The sequence below is a fragment of the Lactuca serriola genome, chromosome 5, assembly GCF_051521515.1.
Source record: "Lactuca serriola cultivar US96UC23 chromosome 5, Lser_US96UC23_V15, whole genome shotgun sequence".
In the NCBI taxonomy this organism is placed as follows: domain Eukaryota; kingdom Viridiplantae; phylum Streptophyta; class Magnoliopsida; order Asterales; family Asteraceae; genus Lactuca; species Lactuca serriola.
This window is the reverse complement of record NC_136412.1, coordinates 108101958-108127518: the sequence shown is the minus strand read 5'-3', so window position 1 is coordinate 108127518 and position 25561 is coordinate 108101958. Positions and strand designations below refer to the sequence as shown.

Genomic DNA, 25561 nt, shown 5'->3' with positions numbered 1-25561 from the left:
TTTTAGTTTTAGTTAAGTAATTGCTTGCGTATTTGTGTTCAGGTGTTAGTTTGGTTTTTTCTGGCACAAATGAAACCCTCTAAGGCAAGGCTTAAAACTTGGCCCTCAAATTTAAATATCTATGTTTCTATCTAATTTTCAAATTCCTTTTAATGGTTGATAAGTTTAAAAATTAGCCAAAGTCACCCTTGATATTCATTTTGTTGTGTAGGGGTATTAGCGAAAGAGGCTCAAAACATTGCTTCAAAGTATAACCGTGTTTACTGTAAAAGTTTGTTTACAGAGCAATGTAAAGAATTTTAAATAGCTTTTTATCTTGGTGGTGTTGTTGCTTCTGAAATCTTTTGGTTGGTCATAATTAAAAAGCATTATAGCAAGTCAGGTAGACACGAAGATTAGAAGGTAAAACTTGTAAAATGTGGTCCTAGCAAAGCATGTCTTACCTATACACCACGAAAAGCCTACCAAACGGTTTATATCCATCATATATGTTCACCTATGGTTGTTAAAATCTCCATCTTTATTTTTTTGGTAGTTTCATTCTCATTGACCTTGATTGTGATTGTTTTTACGAGACTTTGACTGTGTGTATGATCTTTCTATTTTTTTAGGATAATCACGAATACAATAACTTTTGAAATCATTGATTTCAAGACAACTTTAACAGTTCTAGCCAATTTTATTGGCGTTTTAATCAAAAAAGTAAGCAATGAGATTCTCTATGTCGAGGTTCCAAACATCAGATATATAATTTTTATTTATGCTTCGTTATCTATTTCTCTCATTGTACTTTTGTTCATAAAATACTACACTTTATAGAGCCATCTACTAATCAAGGTTTAACATAAAGTTCCAACATATGTTAAAGTTGATAAAATACTACACTTTTAGTACTCAGTAACATCAGGACCGATACTGCTATTGAAACCAACATAGTTATGATTAGAACTAGGTTCGATTCCAAAGATTGAAACCGGCCAAGACTGTTCCAATTTTGGTTCTAAGGTATTGCCACATCTCACCCAATTTGGTGCTAGGAATAGTATTTTGTTGTTGATTATTTTTTGTCATGCATTTAACTATTTTTTGTCAAATAATCGTTAAATTGAAAGTAATCATTGTCTGCTAAATAAATCTAATTGCCAAAACAAACTGGCGGGCCGCCCGTTTCCTTGCGCGGTTAAATGACTATTTACCGAAATGAAACTAATTGCCGAAACAAAGTTATTGATGCCTGTCGCATTGTGCGGGTACACGGCTAGTGTGTGTGTGTGTGTGTGTGTGTGTGTGTGTGTGTGTGTGTGTGTGTATATATATATATATATATATATATATATATATATATATATAGGCTTAGGTTATTTTGTTTTTTCTAACTATTATGTGTCAGAATGCACAGATCTGGACCACCGGATGGAATATAATCAAAGGTTATGATATGAGGGTCTATGATATTATAATAGGGTAACATGTACCATATAATCACACAAATTTTAGTATAAGGGCATTTTAGTCAATTAACCTGTATTAAAAAAGAAAATTTTTAGATTTTTAGGGACAATTAATTCCTTTATTTTTAAAAATCTGAATTTCTAAATAAATTCAATTTTAATTCTAACGTAATTTGTAAAAATAATTGATTTTATTCCGTCAGAATGTTTTTTGTTATAATGATGTTCTTTCATAATTTTATTCTATTAGAATATTATTGTAGAATCACATATTTTTGAATCCCATGTTGGAGAATAACAATATTCTAATATATTCTTATATATCCGAACTTAAATACAAATACATACATATTCTTACAGAATAATAGTCTTATACAATTTAATTAAATTATACATATTCTAAAAGAATATCAACAAAAATGAATAAAATTCTTAAAAAATAAAAACATTCTTTAACTTTGAGTGTGATCAATCTATTATGTATTCTTCAAATTATTCCTATCGGGTCTTCAACACATTCTTCTAGCCATCCTATCACAAATACAACAAAAACTAAGAATGGTTAAGAACATGTTATCACTTTATATATTCTGACAGAATACGTAAAGTATGACATAATACATTCTAGCAGAATACATAGAATACATTTTTGCTAGTTGTAACTTTAATTGTCACTATAAATAATTAAAAACTTGTTACTTGCAACTTGCAATCGTATTTCTAGATGATAAAACTTAACAAACCAACAATTTGCAATTTAACAATCTTGCAATTTTTGTACAACAGAAAAAATAGTAAATTTTAGCAAACCATTCTTACAACAATGATATTCTATGTTAATGCTCTTGAAAGAATACTCATAGAATGTATTCATTGCCTCATGATGCTTTGTTGAAAGGTTTTCAATCAATTCTTACACTGTCATTTACCATGTTTGTCAGAATAATAGGCATCAAATCAACGAGTGTTACTAACATCATTCTAAAAGAATATTGTGTTAGCTCATGTTGAAAGAATTTGCAGCTTTGAAATAACATTCATTATATGTGTTTGTATCTTCTTGAACTCGATTCTACATCAATGGTAGCCTCTTCAAAACCTAAACCTATAAAAAAAACTATGTAATAATAAAATACAATTACATATGATAGACCTGTAATAATAATAAAACTTGTAATATTAAACTACAAATCCTCATTTCCATTTAACTTGAAAAAATTATAAATTTTTTATAAACCAAAACTGGAGGCCGTCTATCCTGTGACATTTGTAAATGATGCTAGTTAATTTAGTTTTGTTCTACTAATGGACAAAAGAATTATTCACAATAATTAGTTATGCTTGAATATGTTATTTCAAAATATTGATAATCAATATCAATATTATATAATAGATGTAAGTGATATTTTTATTAAGAGATTGAATACTAAATAAAGGAATAAGGAAAATCTCTAACCTTGGATTTCATAGCAAACATCGATTGGTTAGAGTACGAAACATCCTTCAATATTTAAATATCTCATACTTAAAATTCTTCATAATGGAGAACCAGGCGTCTTCTTCAAATCAAGTGATGATGGAAACGGTTACAACAATGCTCTTAGGGTTTAATGGCGGTGCCAAGTTCAGGACCACAGTGAAGAGTTCCGTCGAGGATTGTGGTGGTCATCGATTGAAGTTTTTGGGCGTGTGTGAAGGCCGACGACAATTATAGGGTTTTCTATAAGTTTTGACTTTGACATCCCATATTTAAAAGGATAATAAATGTAATAACTATCTACTATAACTAAATATATTATGCAAAGATTACTATAATACCCTTACATGATTTATTATTTCCTCAATTCTCATTGGTGCATACATGCATACAATAGTTGCAAAAAACATTTGAACCTAACTCTCTCTCTCTCTCTATATATATATATATATATATATATATATATATATATATATATATATATATATATATATATAATAGGTGTGAGACCCATCTATTACATAGGTTTATTTAAAAGAAAACTAAATACAAAATTCTAAACATTTGAAAAGTATGAATTTGTAAGAAAAGTAAGAAAATATTGAATTGTAAAAATTAAAGTGTTTTTTTTTCTCTTTTAAATTTAAACAAATAATTTAGATAAATAAATAAAGAAATTAATGAATCTTTAATTTGGAAATTTTGAAATTAGAAGGAAAGTTCATTAATGAAGTTGATATGTATTTATTATTGAATATAAAATGACATGTGGAATAAAAATTAATTTAAAATAACCACAAAATTACATGTGCCAAAATAAATGACAATGTGACATGTGGCAAAAAGATCTTTATTTATTAAGGAGGATATATATATATATATATATATATATATATATATATATATATGTATATATATATATATATATATATATATATATATATATATATATATATTAGTTTATAGCCTGTGGAAACCACAGTTATAAAAATAATTAAACTTTTATAATAATAAAAAATCAAATTATTAATCAATTATTTTAAATAAATTACTAATTAAGAGATATTTTTATTAGTTATGTGAAATTATAATCATTGATTCAAATAAATATATAAAAATAATTTTTAATATATATTAGACTTTTTTGTGAATTAATGAAAACAATAATATAAAATTTAAAATTTAATTTAAAATGGATAATAAATACATTAAAAATAACATCACATTAATGAGGAAGTTTAATAAATTTAAAATGGAGAACTAATAGATTAACAAGTGGCAACACATTAATTAAGAAGTCTAATATAGTGACACATGACAAAAGAACTACTCTTTTATTAGTATAGTGAGATGAGATATATATCTACTATAATAAATAAAAATCTTTTTGCCATATGTCACAGTCTCATTCATTTTGCCACATGTAATTTTGTGGTAAATTTAAATTAATTTTCATTCTACATGTCATTTTATGGTTTTTCCATTTTATTAAATTTCACGTAATATTAAATGTAATAATAAATGCATATCACTTTTATTTATGAGCTTTCATTCTAATTTCAAAATTACCAAGTTAAAGTTTTATTAATTTCTTTTATTTATTTATCTAAATTATTTCTTTAAATTTAAAAGATAAAAAAAAAACACTAGAATTTTTATAATTTAATTTTTTTTTTAATTTTTCTTATAGATTCAAACTTCTTAAATGTTTAGAACTTTATATTTAATTTTTATTTTAAATAAACTCATGTAATACATGGGTCTCACACCTAGTATATATATATATATATATATATATATATATATATATATATATATATATATATATATATATATATATATATTGTGCTATATAAAAACAAATTAACAAACAATTTTTTTTATATTAAAAAACTGTTGATAGTGATAAACAATTAATATATTAATGTTAGTAGAGTATGGAAAATTGTTAGTTATAAATGGGTAAAATATTTGTTAAAGTATATAAACTGATTAACAAACAAACATCATTGCATTGCAGTTGTATTGATGGTCTAATAACCTGAATATTTAGTACATCAACATACGATGAAAATATACTTGCTTGTTGAAGCAAAACAAATAATGAAACATGTTAATTTTGTTTTTAAAAAAAAAAAAACAATCCTTATTACAAAAAGGATAAAGGATGTTACACCTACCTAAGTAAACAAAATTCTACATCAACCAAGAAACCAACACTGCAGTGCACTTCCCATAGTTGAGGTGGGTGTGGGTGTGGGTGTGGGTGTGTTTACCATAAATTATTTGTGGTTGTGGGAAGCACAATGCATGCCCCCTTCCTCTCCCTGTATTATTTCTGAGACTAACAAGTCTTGTTTATGATTATGTAAATTTAAAATTTTGATTTTTTTGGATTAAATAAAATCGGGCTGGCCAGTAGATGTCAAGCAACGATGCCACATGCGGCTGTTTGGGTCGACTGTCCTGGGATAAGATATAACTTGAGGAATAGGAAGGTAGACGTAGTGGGTGTTGCATATGCCAACTGTGATGCCACTATATCCAGCAAATGCACCATGGACCTGTAGTGTTCACACAAACCATCAAAAATTATATCTACAACTTACAAGGTACAAAGGTGAAAGCTCAAGGACTGGAAAATAAAAACTAAACTTACAGCATTTTGACCCAGCACGGTGCAGAGGATTCCGTCTGATGCGTTTGCTCGGCAGGCACGGATCATGTATGTAGGATCGATGTATTTCACATCAGCTGGATCCCCAATCTCTTTGAAATATTTTTTTATCTAAAAAAACATCTACAGGGTTAGAATTTAGAAATAGCATATCATACTTTCATTCATTTGTTTCTTATAATATATAGTATCTGATTTTCGCCTCTTCCTATCCACTTATACTTATATTTATAGCAAACACATAGCCATATTCACTGCTACAATTATATTAAAAAAAAAAAAAGGATGTAAAAGAGATTTCAAAGTAGAACGTTTCCATAAAAGAAAGTACCTCCTGTTGTATATGAACGCCAATATCTCCAAGTACAACGTTCCCAGATGCATCCTTAGCATTTGTTTTCTCCACAAAGTTCTATACAAAATAATATGACAAATTGTAAGTTGAGAAATGACATGGTGTCTTTTTTTTCCCAAATTTTAATCAAATTACAATCTATTTTCTAAAAACAAGTAGAAAATATACATTCTATATTTGTTTTTTGTAAATGAAGAAAATATTAGCTATAACTATATTTAAATTATGTATGGAGTAGAGTTAGAAGTTAGAAGTTAGAACTAACCTGACCGGCTCCCTCTGCTACACAGATGACAGCTGATCCCTTTGTCTCAAGTAGATACTTTAGATGTTTTAGGACACCATGTGGCCCATGCAGTTCAAAGGGTACCTTTAATTTTTAATTTTAAAAAAATATATATTGTGTTAATGACTAGATAAAAATAACAGTGTGATAAGGCGATTTAAGCAAAATACCTCAGGAATCAAACATATATCAATCTGGCCACTAGCAAGAGCTGCTTGCATAGCTATAAAGCCACTACTACGCCCCATCAATTTTACAATTCCAACACCACGATAAGCACTATGCGCCTGCAAAAAAAAAAAAAAAAAAAAAAAAAAAAAAAATTATGTGTTGTGCCCCACAGCACAAGGAGAATTTAAAGAAACAATAATGATGAAATGAAAGTTAGTTTAGTGACAATAAAAGTACCTCAATGTATGCAGAATTTATGGCTCTTTGTGCTTCCTCTACAGCAGTATCAAAACCAAATGTCTTATCCATCAGCAAAATATCATTATCTATAGTTTTGGGAACACCAACTACAGCCACCTTTAGCCCTCGTTTTATCAACTAAACACAACAAACAATTCAAATGATAATTGAAATCATAAAACTGCATGCAAACAGATTCTTAATAACCTACCTCATTGTGTATTGCATTAGCACCCGCATGTGTTCCATTCCCACCCAGCACAAAAAGCATGTTGATTCCTCTTTCCTGCCACCAATTCATATGATATCACTCACAAGTCATGGCTTGAGTAAAGTAATAAATGCAAGAAATACCAATCTACTTTTTAAGTATTTGTTATCATAACATTCTATTCTATTTCTACCTACCTACCTACCTACATGTACATGTCTTTCTATTACCAACATTGTTTCTACTCTCAATATCTTTCTTATTAACGCATACTTGTTGTACTTGGAAAAATCTACCTAATAACATTCTATATTTTTCTTCTTATGTCCTGAGGAACAAAGAACAAATGATTAAGTGAAAGTATATTGCTATTTATAACTAAGAGCAAATATTTTCAGATGATGAATGAGAAACACCTTCATGCTATCCACAATTTCACTGACATTTGGTCCTCCACGAGAAACTCCTAACAAGCTTCCACCAGAAAGATGGACATTCTGAACAACCTTCCTGGACAACTAACAATCAACAACCAGATTCAGTTACTCATAAAAAATCAATGAGGAGGTGGGTGGAGGGCATTCACGTCAAATATATAGGGAAATGTTTAAACCAAACTCACTGGTATTTCAGCTAATTCATTGCCAAATCCACGATATCCAAAAGGGATCCCCACAATCTTTTTCACGCCATAAATCTCCAGGGTGATGACAATCTGTAAAGGACAGGAAAGAATTCAGTAATTTGTTACTCAAATCTTCTAAATGCTTTCATTTATATTTGTATTTGTATAATACCACTCTACTTATTACAAGGAATTGTACCAGTTACAGCATTGTAATTTCAGTTTTCTATCTGGATGACAATGCTATAATTATACAAGTGAAAAATGTTTTATATCTGGATGACAATGCTATAATTGGGTATGATATTGTAATACAAAGAAATGAAAGTAGGATGCTATATAAATAACAAACAAATCAAATGGAGTACATTGCTATTTCTTGCATCTAACCCTTTAAATGTCACTCTAGTTATTTCTTTGTCTTTAGCATCAAAAGATACAGGAATATTTAACATTTTTGGAAGAGAATTTGGTCATACAGTGTTATGAAAAACGGTTAGTGAATCTAGGTTGTCAAATGACCTTGTTGTTGTGTTCAAGCCGTAGGAAACTAAATAGACAGAGACATTTATTTAAATATCTAAATATTGGTTATTTCTAGACAATGTGAATATAATGGATCTTCTTATTAAGAAACTTTTTTAGGAATGTAAACAATGATTTTTCTTTTCATTATAAACGACAACAAGTTCATTTTAGTTTTGGAGGGAATATATAAAAAAATTTAACTGGGCTAACAATTATCCAGCCACTTAATAAGGATTAATTAATTCCCATTCCCCAACTTAGCTAAAAATATAAAATGAGCATATTTTTAGAAGTGAAAAAATATAAAGAAACCACCTGTCGTATGACATCATTAAGCCCAGGACAGAGTCCACCACAAGTTATAATTGCAGCCTTCACATCTTCTGGTTTGAAGTATATTTTCTCGCGAGGCCCAGCACGGTGAATCCTATATATCATTTTCACACATCATTTTCTTAATATTTCTAAATACTAAAAGATATGACTCTGCACTGCATACCTACTTACTTTTAATATCTCTAAAATCATGTTATTCAATTGTATTATGCATTTAAGCACAAAAAAAACCCTGATAGAGGATTTACCCTCTAGTATATAACTAACTATATAAGCTTATAGTTTTTTTTTCCTTTTAAGCAAGATCCTTGAGATGAAATTAGAGTACCTGAATTATTTATAAAATAAGATAACTATTTTTTGCATTAAGACTTTTTACCCTCAAGTATATAAAGCTAACAAATAGATGGGTTGTTTTTTTTACTCGCCTTTTCAGCAGGATCCTTTTGATGAAATAAGAGTACTTGAATTCTAACATAAGATGATTTATTTTTTTCTGTACAAGTTTTATTGGGTGTGCTTTCTGATCGAAAAGTGATTTCATTCAATAGTTTTGAATGTTGGATACAGGTTTCACTTGCACACACCTTTTCAGCATACACCAATTAGCAATTTGAATGACAAGAAAGACAACTCAACATTATATATTTATATGTAATAATGTAATATTCAAATGCAAGATTAAATAAGGGATCTTTTCTCCCCTAATGTTATATATGTAACATCCTAAATTTCAGATTCTATTGTAACAAATGATTTTTTGGAAGATGAATATTATCTGGGAATTTATTCAAGGTGTAAGAATTTTATGTGGGGATTAAGAATTTAAAATGATAAAGCTATCTTAAGTTTATAGCTGGGGGACAATTTGAGACAAAAGAGCAAAGATAAGTGGCAAGTGAGTCAAAAGGAAGAGAAGATGAAAAGCTGCTGAAAAGAGTGTTTGAAGTCAGTTTTCTTCATTTCATCAAAAAATATCTCAAAATTTTAGAGACTTTTACAAAAGGAATTCTCCCAAATTTTAGGTGAACATTCGTTTGACCTAATTTGTTATAAATCTTGCATAGTGTAGAAGAGTAATAAATGCTTAGAGATGTCATTTTTTATTAGTATTTTCAGCTCAATAAATGCCAAAGTGACGCATTTATGAAGGCTAATAATTATGAATATTAACACTTGCATTATAGACAACACATAGGTCATCGTCTCATCGACTAAAATAAGAGAGAAAAATGAAAATCACCAAATAAGTAGTTCAAATCATTTTATCGATATGAGATGAATGGTGCAAGTGTCACCCTAGAAGCTAGAGGTGATCTGGAATTGGATAAATGATGAAAAATATGTTTTAGAATGTGTTAGAATGATATGGGATTTTTAGTTAAAACTTGTTTGGAAACTCAAAAGTGACAGATTTGGAACTGATTTTGAAATCTTAGCATAACTATGTTATAATATCAACTTGTGGACTCACTGAATTCTGAGGATATACCTTTGGTAAAGGATGTGAAAGGCAGCAGCATTTGATAGATACATAGGTATTCTATATATATAGGATAGATGAGAATTAACTGGATGGTATAATGATTGTTGAGACAATTTTTTCGCTGCAAACAATTACATTTACAGTTTTGTGGCTGGTATATCATCATCATTGGATGTATTAACCAAAAAATTCCAGGTTGCTATCTGTCTTGAGTAAGTTGAGTATTATGTGGAATCTAGTAGTTGATGTATACTACTAATAATAGGGTTTAGCTGTGAATTAGAATAAGTAAATGACAAGACAAGGTTTAGTGCTTACCATTGTTCCACCCATGTACAATCAGGATCAATACACTCAGCACCAGCAGATGTAAGGGAAGAATACCGAATAACCTGTAATGTCGGCATACAAGTTAATCACTAAAAAAAAATTTTAAAAAAATCGATGATGCATGCTATCTAATGAAGTTAAATGCATCAAATAATAATGCTAATCAAGTTTAGGTTATGTTGTGCTACATCATAATATGGCCACTAATTTATGCTAGCAATGACCACAAATTATTCACATTTTAGCATACTTTAAGTGCATGCAATATATACATATATGCTTATGGGGAGACAGAGATACTTATGATCCATGAACATGATTAATTAGTATGTGGTAACCAACCTTAAGTAGAACTCTATCGTTATTATTGATGTATCCATGCCACTCCTCATCAGAAGGATACCCTTGTGCAAATTCTTCACTCACTGGAGTCCTGTATCCCAAAACATAAGAAATGAGTGGAGCAAAATTCATATTACACTTTCAAAGAAGTGTCATCTAAATGTCAAGGTTATAAAATAATATCATATACTGATTGTTTGTGGATTAAGATTAAATCAATCATGTGCTAGGATGTTTATGAATACTCGTGTTATTTGAGCTGTCAAAATCTTGAAACCCCTTAAAGCAATTGTGTATATAATTCATACAACGTTTTTATACAGCAAATTGGTCCTGAAGTAAACTACTCCCATGGTCTCTCCATTCCACAAATGATTTTGAGAGTTTGTGACTCGTGCTTTTCTATTTTAAAATTAAAGATGGATGTCATTAGCATTTTGTTCCAAACTAATCTAGCATTATATACTTCTTTGTAATTTAATGCAGCTATATTTTCTTAGTCCAATAAAAAAAATTAAAGTGAGGAATCAGGAAATCACTAGTCATAACTAAATTCACTGATGCAGAATCTTGATGCACGACCGATCTGTTTAAGTAGGTGAAAAGTCATTAGAGGAGCTCCTTTACACTTCGCCTAAAGGTCATCTTAGCTAGTGCAACAGTAGAAACGGAACTAGGTAACTATTATTCGAATTCAAGGAACAATGAACTAAACGGATATAAATAAAAATAGTACAAACACAATTAACTTTCAAGTACCTCATTCTGAGACAAAAAGTGGAGGGGTATGAAACGGCGTCAGGGAAGAAATCGCGCATGTGAGGGATGTTGAATCGCTTCTCAAAGTCTTCTTCGAATTTCGTTTTCCACTCGGGATCGCTAAAATCGATGGCGGACTTTGACTTTTTCTCGGCAGATGCTACGCAATGAGTTCTCTTGAAAACTCCGATCATGTTCGGTCTCTCTCCGCGACACGGGAAACTTGACCGGATCAATGCATGGAAAGAAGTTCGATCACTGGTTGTCGTCGGAAGAAGCAGCTTGGAGCTGATCGCCGGCGACAACGATCCCATTGTTGAACAGTTGTCGGGACAGAGAAAATGGAGAGATCGCAAGGAAAATGACCTTTGGGCGAAATAGTCAGAGGGGGGTTTTCTTATTTCTCCGTCTCCGCTTCAACGTACTTCTAAAAGCCGCTTTCTTTTCCATTCAAAATATATAAAAACTTTTAAACAACATTGACAAAAAAACAAAACGGTAAAACGGTAAATATAAAAGTGGTATAAGTGGTAAATTTAATTTAATATCGCCCTTAGTTTAATTTGGTTAATTAACACTTTTTTTTTTTACATTTTACGGTTACTAAATATTTACATTGACATAGCGGATAAACGAACAACAAGTTGTGTCGCAATTCCTTTTTGGATAAAAAAACTAATTCTTTTAAAAACATCTATAGATCTTAAAGTCATAATATTATTATGCATGACCCGTTGGATTCTATTGAGTAGCTTCACAGCTTCAGGCGCAAGAAAACCGAAAGTATCAAATGTAAAGGGTATAAACATGTATTGATTTTCCATGCACGCTTTCTTATGTTTTGACATTTTGTTTGATACAACTTTTAAAGTGTGACAACTGAGAAATTTTGGATTAAGCAAGGTTCAAAATGTAGTTATGTATAAGTGCAACTACAATGTAACCTTGTTGTAACAAAACTTTAAAAGCCCAGAGGACATTGTTTGTATAAATGTGTGTGTGTGTGTGTGTGTGTGTATATATATATATATATATACACTTTAAAAATCATGTTGATAGTAAACACTTAAAGGTCAAGCAAGGTCTAATAGTCGGAACATAAATCATGAAATTAAAACGTTGTTTTATGATTATTGGCCTAAGTACCCCCCCCCCCCCCTCTTGAGATTTTGGTTTGCTTAGGACCACCAAGGCCGAAATTTCCCACCTAAAACATCCAAGGCCGAAAACACTGTCACACCCCAAAACCAAGAACGACGGAAACGTTCTGGGGCGGAGGACGTCATGTACAGTATCACAACAATGTAAAGTAGTAAACAAGCAACAACATCATCCATTGCATTAATAATATAATTTTAATACAAGTGTATTATGATATGTATAATAGACACTAATGAATAAATCAAAATAAAAGACGAGTCTTGAACGAGCTCCATCTTCCTTAATCCTTGCATTGGTACCTGTCTATGATGACCTGAGGATACAAGTAATTTTGAAAGAGAGTATCAGCTTTGAAGCTGGTGAGATCATAAGTATTTTAGTGTCTTAATTTGTATGAAAATACTTGTATGTATTTGAAATGTAAGTATTTGTATGTATACGAATTGTAAGTATTGAAAATGTAAATGAACTGTAGGTATGAAAATGTTTGTAAAACAACTGTAAACGTTTGAAAAGCACTAGAAATCCCTATGATTCCTATTAGTAACAAAAGGAGTCTTCTACCAAGACTTAACTGTTCTCAATGTAGTCTTCTACCAAGACCCAACTGCTCTGAATGTAGTCTTCTACCAAGACTTAACTGATCTGACTGCAGTCTTCTATCAAGACCTAACTGCTCTGAATGTAGCCTTCTACTAAGACCTAACTGTTCTGAATGTAGTCTTCTACCAAGACCAAGCTGTATTAGTATTACCCTTTGGAACAAGGGCAACTAACAATGTTAACTGAAGACATCCGTAGATGTACATTTACCTCTGTTGCTAACAGTTGGGTATAGAAATAGTCAGTCCCCAAAAGTATACCTGTAATGGTATCAACCGTTGACATCCGTTGATGTGCTTTTACCTCTGTAGCTAGCAGAGATTTTAGGAATGGTTAGTCCCGCAATGTATCCTTGGGTACTAGGATATTAAATCCATTCTATCTCGTCGATTATGTGATTGAATCACAAGGTAAAGATAGGAATGAGGATTATATAACAGAATCTATACATATAAAATGTACTAGTAATTCTTGTAAGTGTACTCATGTAAATATGATCATGTGACCATATCTATGTAGTAGTATGGTAATGTACTGTAATGTTCTAGCTAGTATTGTACGTGCTCTCTACCTAGCAAGTATAGTAATGTACTCGTTCTAGTATCGTTGTATATGTTCTCTTTCTAGTATAGTTGTATATGTTCTCTCCCTAGTATAGTTGTATATGTTCTTCTCTAGTATGGTTGTATAAGTTCTTCTCTAGTATAGTTGTATACGTTCTTCTCTAGTATAGTTGTATACGTTCTTCTCTAGTATAGTTGTATATGTTCACATAGTAGTAAGTATTGACTCATGAATGAACTGACTCATAGTATGATATTGTGTTCTAGTAATAGCTCTAGTATCTTCCTAAACTACCCATATGGTAGTTTACTAGTAATCTAACTGGTACCTATGGACATGGATGTATACCCTTGCTACCCAAGGGCATGGGATGAATTGGAAGGACCTTTATGACTATATATGTATATATGTTATATAGCTAATATTTAAACGACCTTCGGACGAGTACCCGATATCCCACTAGACCACATCTCAAGCGCGAAAAGGAAATAGGGTGGATAGCCTTCCTAAGTCTTTTAAACATTTCTTATATAACTATACATATAGAGGCATGCAATTTATAATATAAAAACATAAATAAGTTTTGTAACATCTTTGAACATAGTTATTATCTTAAGAAAGGATCGACTTGATGTCAATCTATAAAACGGTTTGAAGGCATGGGTTTGATAAAACGGTTTAGTATAAAGAAACATTTGTTTGAAACACAATTGTAAATAAGTTTGAAAGGTAATATACGGAGTAAAATGTATAGAGAAATAAGGAGTTTTAAACACATAAAGTGTTTATGAAAGACATTTGAAGGAAATTGTTTAGTAAAACGGCTAATGAGTAGCCAAACATTTGAATGTTGCTTATTAATCACATGTGATTGATATAATAACTAGCATTATTCTACTTGTATCCCCCCCCCCCCCCCCCCCACATAAAACATTTAAAAACAGTTTAAAACATTGATTAAGGGGTATGAACTCACCTGTAGTGAGTGGTTCTGATGACAATGTTAGATGAATTGCTAAGTGTCAAGTGGTGACTTGAGTACACATGCGAATCCTATTTAGCATATATTGACACACATATATGAATATAATTAGTGTTATGAACAACTAATTAATGAATTGGGGCCATCTTAGGGACTAGTAAACACTTATATTGAAGTGTTACAACGATATATGATTGTATGAAGGGGTATAAGGCTTTACAAAGGAGTGTATGGCCAAAATACACACTGTATGTGTGTGTGCGGCCAGGTGTGCGGCCTAGTATGCTGCCAGCACATGTGTGCGGCCCTATGTGCGGCCATGTGTGCTGCCAGATGGTGTGTGCTGCCATGTGTGCGGCCAGATGGTGTTCTAGGTGTTCTTGGTGTTCTTAGTACCTTTTATGAAGATCTTCAAGGAGAATGGATGATACTTGAGAGGATTTTCGAGTTCTATGCTTGAAGAAGTGAAAGAAGTGTTCAAAAATGACTAACAGTGGTATATATAGGTGGAGTGTGCGGTTGGGAAGGGTGTGAGGCCGCAAACACATGTGTGTGGCCGCAGACTCAAGTGGGTGGCCGCACACTCCATGTGTTGGAGTGTTTGGCCTCTTTTTGATTCCTACACTTTGAGTTAACCCATTTCCACACTCCAACCTTTATTATAACACGTTTAGAACGTTCCAATAGACCCTAAATGGTACTACAAGATAGCAAAACGAGTCTATTATTGATAAGAAATGAAGAATGCAAGCTAGAAATTTTCGGGTTGTCACATCATCCCCCCGTTAAAGGGAATTTCGTCCCGAAATTAGAATTTAGACAAGGAAGTAGGTACGAATGATCGAGTCATAAGGAGGAAACTTTCTAATCGATTTGTTCTCGTGCTCCTAAGTGAAATCGGGTCCTCGGTTGGTATCCCAACGAACCTTCAGTAACGGGCGGCGATGTTGCTTCGTCCACTTGACCTCTCGGTCGAGGGTCACTACGGTTCAAATACGAAGGCGTGGATCTCGACAAGTGGACTTACAAGAGTCCTAACAGAAAGGTACGGTTTCACGATCGAGACGCGAAGAGTAGAATGTACGCTACTGAGTTCACGGAGTAGGTTTAGTTTGTGCGAGGCACAGGACCGATTTTGATAAGAATCTCGGAGGTCCTAACTATATTGGATTTAGCTTTCCACGCGATACGAAGCGTATTAAGCCATTCCCAGAGTGAGTTCCCCTAAAGAACTTGGTCACTTACTTGGAATCTCCAAGGTTTCTTTTTCTTGTTTAACTTCCCAGTCAAGGGCCACCCCTTGATGGGTCAGAGTCGAAAGGGTTTCTGTGATTCACGAGGAGTTCTGGATGAACTATGACAGTAGGTCTGTAAGACCTAGAATTTGGCGAATTTCTGTCAGTGTCTCCAGTGTCGACAAACTCTCAACGATTTCGGATAATTGCCAGAGTACTCAAGAATTTCCACATCACTAATAGTGTGTCTTTAGGAATTTTTGACTCTTCAATTCCAAAACTCGAGTTCATAGAACTTTGCGAAAAGTTCCTCTGAAGGTAATGTTTTCGTGGGTTCCTTCTTACTACAAGGGTAGATAGGTGAGTCATTACATGGAGAAATGACGAACTGACCCAAGTAAGAAAGACGTACCCTATTCGTTTAGCTCATGAAAGCTATGGGCGTATTGGTCCTATCCGAAGGGTATAACTACGGATTCGAAGTGTCCGCATCGAGTTCGGAAGATAGTCTTCCGGACATCCTTCCCTAACACTCGAACTAGTGATATTCGGATCTCAGACCCGTTTCATCTATGCGAGGCAGAGATAACCATTTCTAATGAAAATCTCGACGGAGTCCTCGATATCCGAGGCACATACGATGCAATCCTTCGATCTCTGGAAGAATAAGACCGGAGTTCTCCAGGGTGAGAAGCCTAGTCTTCTTATTCTAATTTTTTGTGTAGTTCGTTAAGTTGTCCGGGCTGTTCTTGTATCTCCGTAGGTGTTTTAGACTGTAGGGCGATCGGTTTACAGGAGTCGTACTGGGTTCTAAGTTTGTTCACATGACGATGTGATTACTCGTAGACCTAGGCAGTTCTCCGTCCTGAAGTTCATATTAGAATTCCTACATGGTTTCACAATCACAATCTCGTGTATACGAGTCGTGTATAATTAAGACTGAAAAGGTAGTCGAATAACTGATTCTTCTTTAAGCTCATATCCCATTGGGGAAAAAGAAGTTAAAGTGGAATCATCAATTCTAAACCTGTAGAACCTTGATTATATATTACCCTTATGTATACATTCCTCAGCAATAGACCAACCGTATGAATCTTTGGGTTGAACTTGACGCACTGCACGAGTGGTACTTCGGGGATTTCTTCGGAAAAGAAAATAACTAATAGGTACTCCTGGCATGAGTACTTCGGTGTTCAAAAATGATGGTTTCGCTAAACAGACGTTTACTGATAAAGAGACGTACGCATGAAGCTGTTTTCGTGAGGATCAAATTAAATCGAGTCGTATGATAATGTCGGAATCATACTGAAACTTAAAGACATTAGATTTGAACATAAGACGTTTTACAGACAAAACACAACCATGCAACTATGAACAGAGTTACAGTACTTTAGGCTTACGACAAGACTGTTGCTGCGAATTAGGTATAATACAAAAGACAAGTATACGCAGCACGAGCATCCTTATACAGACAGGATCTCGCGAAAGGTAAGACTCTAGTTGCACTAGTCCTGGGTAGTTTATAAGTCTGTTACAACGCAACGCCTTAATTACATTAACATGGGTTTCGGAGCAGGTTCTCCCGCAGCTGTGATCCTGAGAATCCTCCCATCTGCGCCAGAGTTCTTTGCTATAGGGCAATCCTTCTTGAAGTGCCCTATCTCCCCGCATTGGTGGCATGACTGGCTAGTACTAGCTTTGGTGACGGGATTGCGGTGTTTAGCAAGTGTTATGTGGACACGAGTGCCTTCCTCGTTACTCCACTTTGAAAATTTCTTCCTAAAGCGTTCGGCGTTATAACTACTCTCGTGTGTAGGGTTAGTCCCGATGAAAGGGACTTGAGTGATGGGTTGTGCCGGTGCTCCACAGTTACGAGCATAGTGCCCTATATTTAGGCAATTGCAACATTGCATCTCATGGAAAGCCCCATGATGATGGAAACTACACTTATCACACTTCGGGAGTTTTCCCTCGTATGGCCTGCTCGGTACAGGAATGGCAGGAGTTTCCACTTGCTGCTGTTGCATAGCCAGCCTTTGGGATTTCTTGCGTTCTTTCTGGGCTTGACGCTTTCGTTTCTTGTTCTCTGCTTTTCGGCTTTGCAAGCCTGTGACTGTTACCGTTTGACGACTTCCTGGATGGATACCATGATTGGGAACTTCGTTTCTTGTTCTCTGCTTAAGGAAAGGATAAGGAGATTGACTTAGTGAAGTGATAGGTGCATCATTTTCCCATGAAAACTATTAACCCACATATACCCAAGTATTAACCCCTAAATAACAATGAAAATATCTCATCGCCCTTTTTCTTTTGTACCTTCGGCAGAAAGCCATTTTCCCCACCATCACTATTTTCTTTCATCGTCAACCTTCCTTCTTCTCTCAAGAACAAACCCAAGATCCTCCAAGAACTCATTTTTCTTCAAGTGGTCCTTAGAATTTTGGTAAATTTATCCCACTAACCTAGTGTTTTGTTACACGTTCATGATAGTTTCATATTATTTACACATATTATTATGTGTTAAACCTCTTAGGGTAAGATCATTTTCCAAGAAGTTCATCAACCCCATTCAAGTGTTTAGGCTTGGAATCTTCACATCATCTCTTCAAACAACCCACAAATCCACTCAATGTGAGTTCATACTCCCACATTTTTGAGATTTTGCATGTTTTAGGGGGGGGGGGGGATACAAGTCAAAATTTGATTATCACACAAATACTTGCATGTATCATCTTTATGTTAAAGTATATGTCATTATTTGCATAAGATGTGATTTTTACTAGCTTTGGTACAAATATTTGGGATATATTAGTTTCAAGTGCAAAACTAACAAAAACAAAACAAGATCTATGTTATAAAAATCATAAGGAAAAATTGAGATTTGTAAAACTACAAGGTTTTGAAAGCTTTTTACCAAAATATAGCTTTTCTAGCAAAAATGTACATTCTATTTATTCCACTATTTTGTGGGTTACAACCCAAAAATATGAAGTTTGATCTTACATTTGAAACTAAACATAATGATTACTATGTATTTATATAAAGGATTATATAAATGTTCTAGACAAACAAACATGATAAACTATAATTGGTATAGTTTAGGAGTCACAAAACTACACTATCATTTCAGAAGAGACAAATAATTATTTAAATGTATAATTATTTCATTTACAAGAAAAAGGGAGTTTTCAGTTCATGTAAATCGATTGATATTGGTTGTGAGACATTAGGCTTCATCATACCCACCAGAGTACACATACTAAAACCTGCATTATAATCAGAGTCTCTTGTAAGGAGAGCGTGACACTTGTATATAGATCTATACGGGATTGAAATGGTTTTTGAAGTCTTCTAAGGCTAAAGGGTATCGTGATGTTTTCGCTAATGGTAAAACTGTATGGCTTAGACGCCACATCAACTTTTCATTTTTTATAATTTTTACCTATGAAATAGGGTGCGGTGATGGTTTTTTTAACGCGCGAAATCTTGAGGAGAAATTGTTGAGAATAAGCCTAATTTGAGTTGAACCCAACAAGTTGGAGGAACCAACTCGGCGTGTTTAGGAGGGAAGAAGCGTGGGGATTAAATGAACCAACACGGCGAGTTGAGGTGTAACGACGTGAAAATTTGAAACAATTTTTCATTTTTCAAACATAACATGTCTCATGTAAATCATCTCAAAACTCAAGTGTATCAAATGTTATCACAGTAAAACATATCCCAGAATCCCAAATACAATATCCTCTATTAGTGTGTACGAATCATGTCGGCGCCTTCCCGCGATCCTCGCTAATACCTAAAACACATATCACATAACACGGTAAGCATAAATGCTTAGTGAGTTCCCAAAATCCACATACAACACATAAGCCACTCGAGGCTCTAACTTAGTATGATCCTCCGGTCAATGTGTCTCAGCGGGACCCTCTAGTCCCGTAGCTCGTTGGACCCTTCGGTCCGTTCTAATCGAGGACCCTTTGGCCTCATGAGTCGTTGGACCCTCTGGTCCGGTCTATATAACACATAACATACATATAACACAATGCACATAAATCTCAAACATACACATACACATAAGACCCTCCGGTCTGTACATAGATACCATTCAAGGTAATGTATAGTGAGAAGACCCACCTCGTAAGATGTCTAGAAAACTCTCGTGCTCGAATCACCGATCTAGCCTCCACCTATCAAAATGATAACATCTCTAATAAATACAATCCTTACATCCTCCTCTCTAAGAATGGGTAGAAGACTATTCTACCCCTCCCTGACCTCTCTTAAATCAGTTTGACCAACCATAAGGTCAACTGAAGTCAACTCAGTCAACGGTCCAACTTTGACCAGACTCGCCGAGTCCATACGTGTCCTCTGACTCCTCCTAAGGCCTCACTCGACTCGTCAAGTTAACCTCTCAACTCAACAGGTCACCACTGGTCATGAATCGCTGGGTAACCCGGTCCAACTTGTCGAGTTCTCTCATGGACTCGACGAGTTTCCTCCATGACATTACTCATTTGACCTTCTGAGGTCAGATCTGTTTCTCTAACTTATAGATCTAGCCTTCTAAGACCCAAAAATCACATAAAGGTCTAAACTTGGTGTTCATGCATGGTGTATCTTGCATTATATACCATAGAAACCCCATTATTGCTTCCTAGCTTCAAACCCTAAGGTTTACTCTACTAAGGCTTCATACTTTCAGACTCTCTAGACCTAGAAGGGTCCAGATCTAGAACACAAACTTTCAAGAGGGGTTTGAAGCATTCCAAACCCCAAAAATGAAGTGATTCAAGCCCTAATCCTAAAAATGGAATCCACACAATAGGGAAGAAAAAGGGTTCGATTTGGTACCTCAGAATGAAGCTCCTTGCTTGAATAAATCAGAACAACAACCTCCTCTGGTCCTTCTTGCTGGAAATCTTCTCCTTTCTTGCAAAATCACACCAAATAGCTCAAGATAGCTCTTTTCTCTCACTTTACACACTCAAGCTCGCTAGGGTTCTCTCTTCTGGAAAGGTAGTCGCAATTGAAGGCCACAAGTGCCTTTAAACAGGGCTCGGGCCCAAAGATTTAGGGTTTCTGCCAACAACGAGGACTCGTCGAGTCGACTCACTGACTCGTCGAGTCTATTCATTAATCTGAGTCATCAGTCATGACCTTACTCGATGAGTTGAGGCATCAACTCGTCGAGTCACTCCTCATATCTCAAAAATAAATACTCAAATTGTCATACCTGAAAATCCGGATGTTACAATTCTCCCCCACTAGAATCAGAATTCACCCTTGAAGTCTCGCTCCACAAATAATTTTGGATGCTGCTTGTAACATCCCGAATTTCGTGGGTATATTTAAATCCCTCCTCTTCTATAAGTTGCCCATTTTAAGTCCCTAGAGTTGGTTGGGTCCGGACATGAGAAATTTGAGGATTAAAGTTGCCACTTTGAGTCATGAAGGGGTACACTGGGCGTACATAAGAGTACGCTGAGCATACTAGGCGTGCCCTAGTACGCTGGGCGTACACTCATGTACGTTGGGTGTACTCGTGTCAGGAGAAAACCCTAATATTTAGGGTTGGGGAATATATAAACAACCTTATAGCTCACTTCTCTGCTTATCCCCATCCTCCATACTCCAGAGAAACATTCCAACCCTAGTTTTGAGTGAGAAGTGTGAGTTGGTGTACATTTTGAACCTTTGAAGGTGAAGGCATTGCTCAAAGGAGTTGAAGAAGGGGAGCAAGGTTATAGATCTAAAGTTGTGTAGTGTCCAAGAAGCTCTAGAAGGTAAAAAGCTTGGAACTTTATGCTTGTGCATTGTAGATCTAGTTATTTTTGTTTTATGGAAGCTTTCTTGTCCCAAAAATCCCAAAATGGTGCATGTGATGTCTTAAACGAAATGGGTTGTCCTTTCAGACTCTAAAAGATGTCTTATGTGATAAAAATTAGGTCCCAATAGCTAGATTTGTCCCATGCATGAAGTAGGAAGGTCTTAATGGATTAAGACCATGTGTTAAGCACTTTCTGGATGTCCAAAGTGATAAAGTTCGAAACTTTATGGTCCAATGGCACTTTTGGTCGATGGATCTGGAAGTTGGACTTAAGTGCTTAAGTCATTAAGTAATTATTAGGGTTTTGGTGGAACCTCGCGTACGCCCCGCGTATTTCTGTACACCCAGCGTACGGGGTCAACCACCCCGATGGCGGTCAACGAAGGGCAGACGTATACCCAGCGTACTGGAGGAGTACGCCCCGCATATGTCCTCTGTTGGACTTTGATTATTGGGCTTTGGGTTGGGCCGCTATTAGACTTATGGGACTTGGTCCTTGTTGGGCCTGAATAATTGACGTAGGCCCATTTTTTATAGATGGTTCCATGGTAAGGCCCAACTAGGAAATTGGGCCATTATTAGGCTTGTGCATATGGACTTGGGTTAAGTGAATTGATCTTGGGCCTTAATCCCAAAGTGGGAAAATGGACAATATGGACTCTTTGGCAATTTTAGAGAGTCCACTTATTGAATTAATGTTCTTCATTTTAGGCAGTAAGGGTGGTCGGTGATATAGTGGCGGGAGACTCCCAGTTTAGTTCTGCACTACTTGTGAGGTGAGTTATCCTCACTATATTAATAGGGTCTAAGGCACCAAGGCCAGCCCTTTATGGATTGTATTCGGATTATTATCATGATATGCCTACTGATTTACATCCTGGTAGTTAGGATGATATGTTAGTGACCTGTTAGGTCGGTGTTCTGGTTATAGGATCATTGTTATGCTTTTGATCTGTTATATCGGTTTGACTGTTATATGCATGATATTGTTTGTATCTTATCCATGTGCACATGATTGTTTGTTTTGGGGTTGGGTTGAGGCGGTCCTACTTCGTGTTGTATGCCAACATACCCGGGGCGGTCCGGATAGGTTGTAGGCCCTGAAGAGGTGGTCCAGTTAGGCCGAGGCCCGACGAGCGGTCGGGATAGGTTGTAGGCCCTGCGAAGCGGTCCAGTCATGCCGTTGGCTCGGGAGCGGTCCAGATAGGTTATAGGCCCTGAGGAGGCGGTCCAGTCATGCTGAAGGCTCATTATACATGTTTGTTATTATTTTGTTAAGTGGTATATATTGGTGTTTTGGGGGTAATTCACTAAGACTTTGAGCTTACATTTAGTGGTTTTGTTTCAAGTTCTTCAGGTGACCATGGCAAGGCGAAGGCATGACACACACATCCTCACAGTTTTATGATTTTGGATTTCTGGGAACTCTGATATGAAATCATTTGAAACAATTTGTGAACTATGTCGATGTTTGGATAATTTTGATTACTCGGATTGTTTTTGAAAAGCTTAAATTTTTAGTAAAATTTTGGGTTGTTACAAGTTGGTATCAAAGCCTTGGTTTGAGTGAATTGGAGGAACACTCGTGTGAATCCAGTCTCAAATCAAGGAAAGGAATCTCCAAATAATTTTCAAATGAATTTCAAAATAAAGAAAAGGGATGTGATGTGTACGTTAGCCGGAGCCAGTAAGTAGACCCCAAAATACCATACAGTTATTTGATTATGTGATATGTTAGAACATCATGCTAGTACTAGGCTAGGGATCTTCAGGAGTTGCATGATACAATTGCCTGATTACGTGATGCCTGCTAGCCTAGGGTTTCCTTTATATGAGATTGACATCATTACTGTAGTTGCTTAGTGTATGCATCACAGTTATATATAATTAAGATCGTATAGCCTGAGAATGTTTGATTTGGCCTTATGTTATGTTCCTGTTTGATTGGGAGCTTAGGGTAGGATTGGATATTCGAAAGTCTATAGGGTCCAACGTTATGTATGGCTAGCATACACTAGTGTTGCAGGGTTGGTGGAAATTTCATGGATGGGTGGGTCGTGTGAGGCCGGGAGGCCAGTTATGAGGTACTTAGCATTCCTCTAGGGGTGAGGATTGAGCGCTCACAATGATTATATATAATGATAGGGTGTTATGGCGATAGTTGAGACAAATATGGGTAGGTGTGGAAGGTAGTATAGGCACATACTACTGAAAGCACAGGACGCATACGCATATCAAGGAAGTCACAACCCATAAGGTCTAGTTGGGAGTTGGTTCCTAGTTATTATGCAGATTATCTGATATCTTCCTTGGTATATTTTCAGTATGGTGGTTACGAGACCTTTTGGGGCTGGATCCGGATCAGGATCGGAATCAGGAGCTGGCGGACAGGATGGATCTGCACCGCCTGAGGTTATCGGACATATGAGAACGGATGAGTTAGATGCCAGGATTTGTGAGATTTTGCACAATGGGGTGGCTACTCTGTTCCGTGCACAGTTACCGGAGATGTTCGAGTCTATTAAGACCGCCATGGTTGAGTACTTTGACGAGCGCTATGCATCCCTAGCTGAGACGGCTGTCGCTGCAGCGACATCGGCTGTAGCTGCAACAGGGGGAGGAGCTGTCCGGGCATTTCAGTATCGGAACTTCGACAACATGAAGCCCCCTAATTTCGACGGGGTTCAGGATCCGATCGTCGCTATGAGATGGTTTTCTCACGTGGAGGGATGTTTCTTCACATGTTCATGCCCTACTGATAAGAGGGTGAGGTGTGCTCTGAACTTGTTAAGGTCCGGAGCGAAGGATTGGTAGAGATTGGTTACCGGATCTTACACTGAAGAGCAGAGGGTTGTGATTTCTTGGGATCAGTTCAGAGACATGTTTAGTACCCGTTATGTTCCACGGGTGGAGAGGGAGAGACTAGCGCAGGAGTTTTTAGATCTGCATCAGGGCACAGAGTTGGTGACGGAGATCACCAGGTTGTTTACTAAGAGGGCGATGTTCTGCCTGGAGTTTTCTTCTGATCAGGCTCAGACGACTTGATATCTGGGCATGCTCAAGACTGATATCATAAAGTTTGTTGCGACACAGAGATATGATACCCTGTTGGAGCTTCAGGAGGCCGCGAGGAAGCGTGAGTTGGAGATTGAGTTACAACTACGAGAGTTGAGACAGGCCCCAGGGTAGGTGTAGCCGGCGCCGAAGCAGTTCAAGGCCGCTGATTCCAGGACGGGAGGGCAGTGTGCCCGCACTTATGGGAAGTCTGGGAAGGTTCATACTGGAGCATGTCGATTAAGTACTGGATGCCACACACGTGGCAAGGAGGGGCACTACGCACGAGAGTGTCGCCAGCTCATCCCTACCCCGGATATGAGATTTGTTTTCACTGTCATCAGGTTGGTCATGTGAAGACCAACTATCCACAGTTAGCTGCCAGGCCAACGTAGGCCCCAACACCGGCTACATTGAGGATCACTGATGGGAGGCAAGGTGGAGCAGAGCCCCCAAAGGCTCGAGGACATGCCTTTCAGCTCACAACTGAGGTGGCCAGGGCGGCACCAGATGTGGTGGCTGGTATGTTTCTATCTTTTTTATCTCGTTGATTATATTTGTTTTATGCTTATGTATGTGTATACCTGCAATAGGTACGTTTTTAGTGAACTCCTTTCCCTGCTTTGGTATTATTCGACTCGGGTGCGAGTCGGTCGTTCGTCTCTCAGACTGTCGGTAGAGAGCTCGGTTTGCCGGTCGGGGAGCTTGAGTGTCCATTGCTAGTTTCTATCGCCAACGAACTCGGGGATTCCGCTTCTTCTGTCTATCGGGGTTGCACATTGGAGATATTTGGGGCAACCTTCCATATTGACCTGATTCCTATCCCCATGAGGGATGTTGGCGTGATAGTAAGTATGG

At 35.9% G+C, this 25561-nt stretch overlaps 1 protein-coding gene across 1 annotated transcript; it reads right to left on the bottom strand.

The window, feature by feature from the left end:
* Positions 1-4920: 4920 nt before the first annotated feature.
* LOC145052855 (ATP-dependent 6-phosphofructokinase 5, chloroplastic-like) lies at positions 4921-11693 on the bottom strand. The gene is made up of 13 exons (XM_079000769.1): positions 11275-11693; positions 10516-10606; positions 10162-10235; positions 8337-8448; positions 7491-7583; positions 7285-7386; positions 6869-6943; positions 6655-6795; positions 6417-6533; positions 6226-6330; positions 5937-6017; positions 5588-5716; positions 4921-5492 (listed from the first exon to the last, which is right to left on the bottom strand). Exons 1-13 carry the CDS (start codon positions 11586-11588, stop codon positions 5325-5327), a joined length of 1602 nt encoding a protein of 533 aa, XP_078856895.1. The 5' UTR covers positions 11589-11693; the 3' UTR covers positions 4921-5324.
* Positions 11694-25561: the final 13868 nt, after the last annotated feature.

Excerpts from the sequence above, each read along its gene's own strand:
- LOC145052855 (XM_079000769.1), bottom strand. The coding sequence starts at position 11,588 with ATGGGATCGTTGTCGCCGGCGATCAGCTCCAAGCTGCTTCTTCCGACG. Across the intron at positions 6,944-7,284 it reads AAATTGTGGATAGCATGAAG|GAAAGAGGAATCAACATGCT; the intron begins GTGTTTCTCATT and ends AATTGGTGGCAG. Across the intron at positions 5,493-5,587 it reads CCGTGCTGGGTCAAAATGCT|GTCCATGGTGCATTTGCTGG; the intron begins GTAAGTTTAGTT and ends TGAACACTACAG.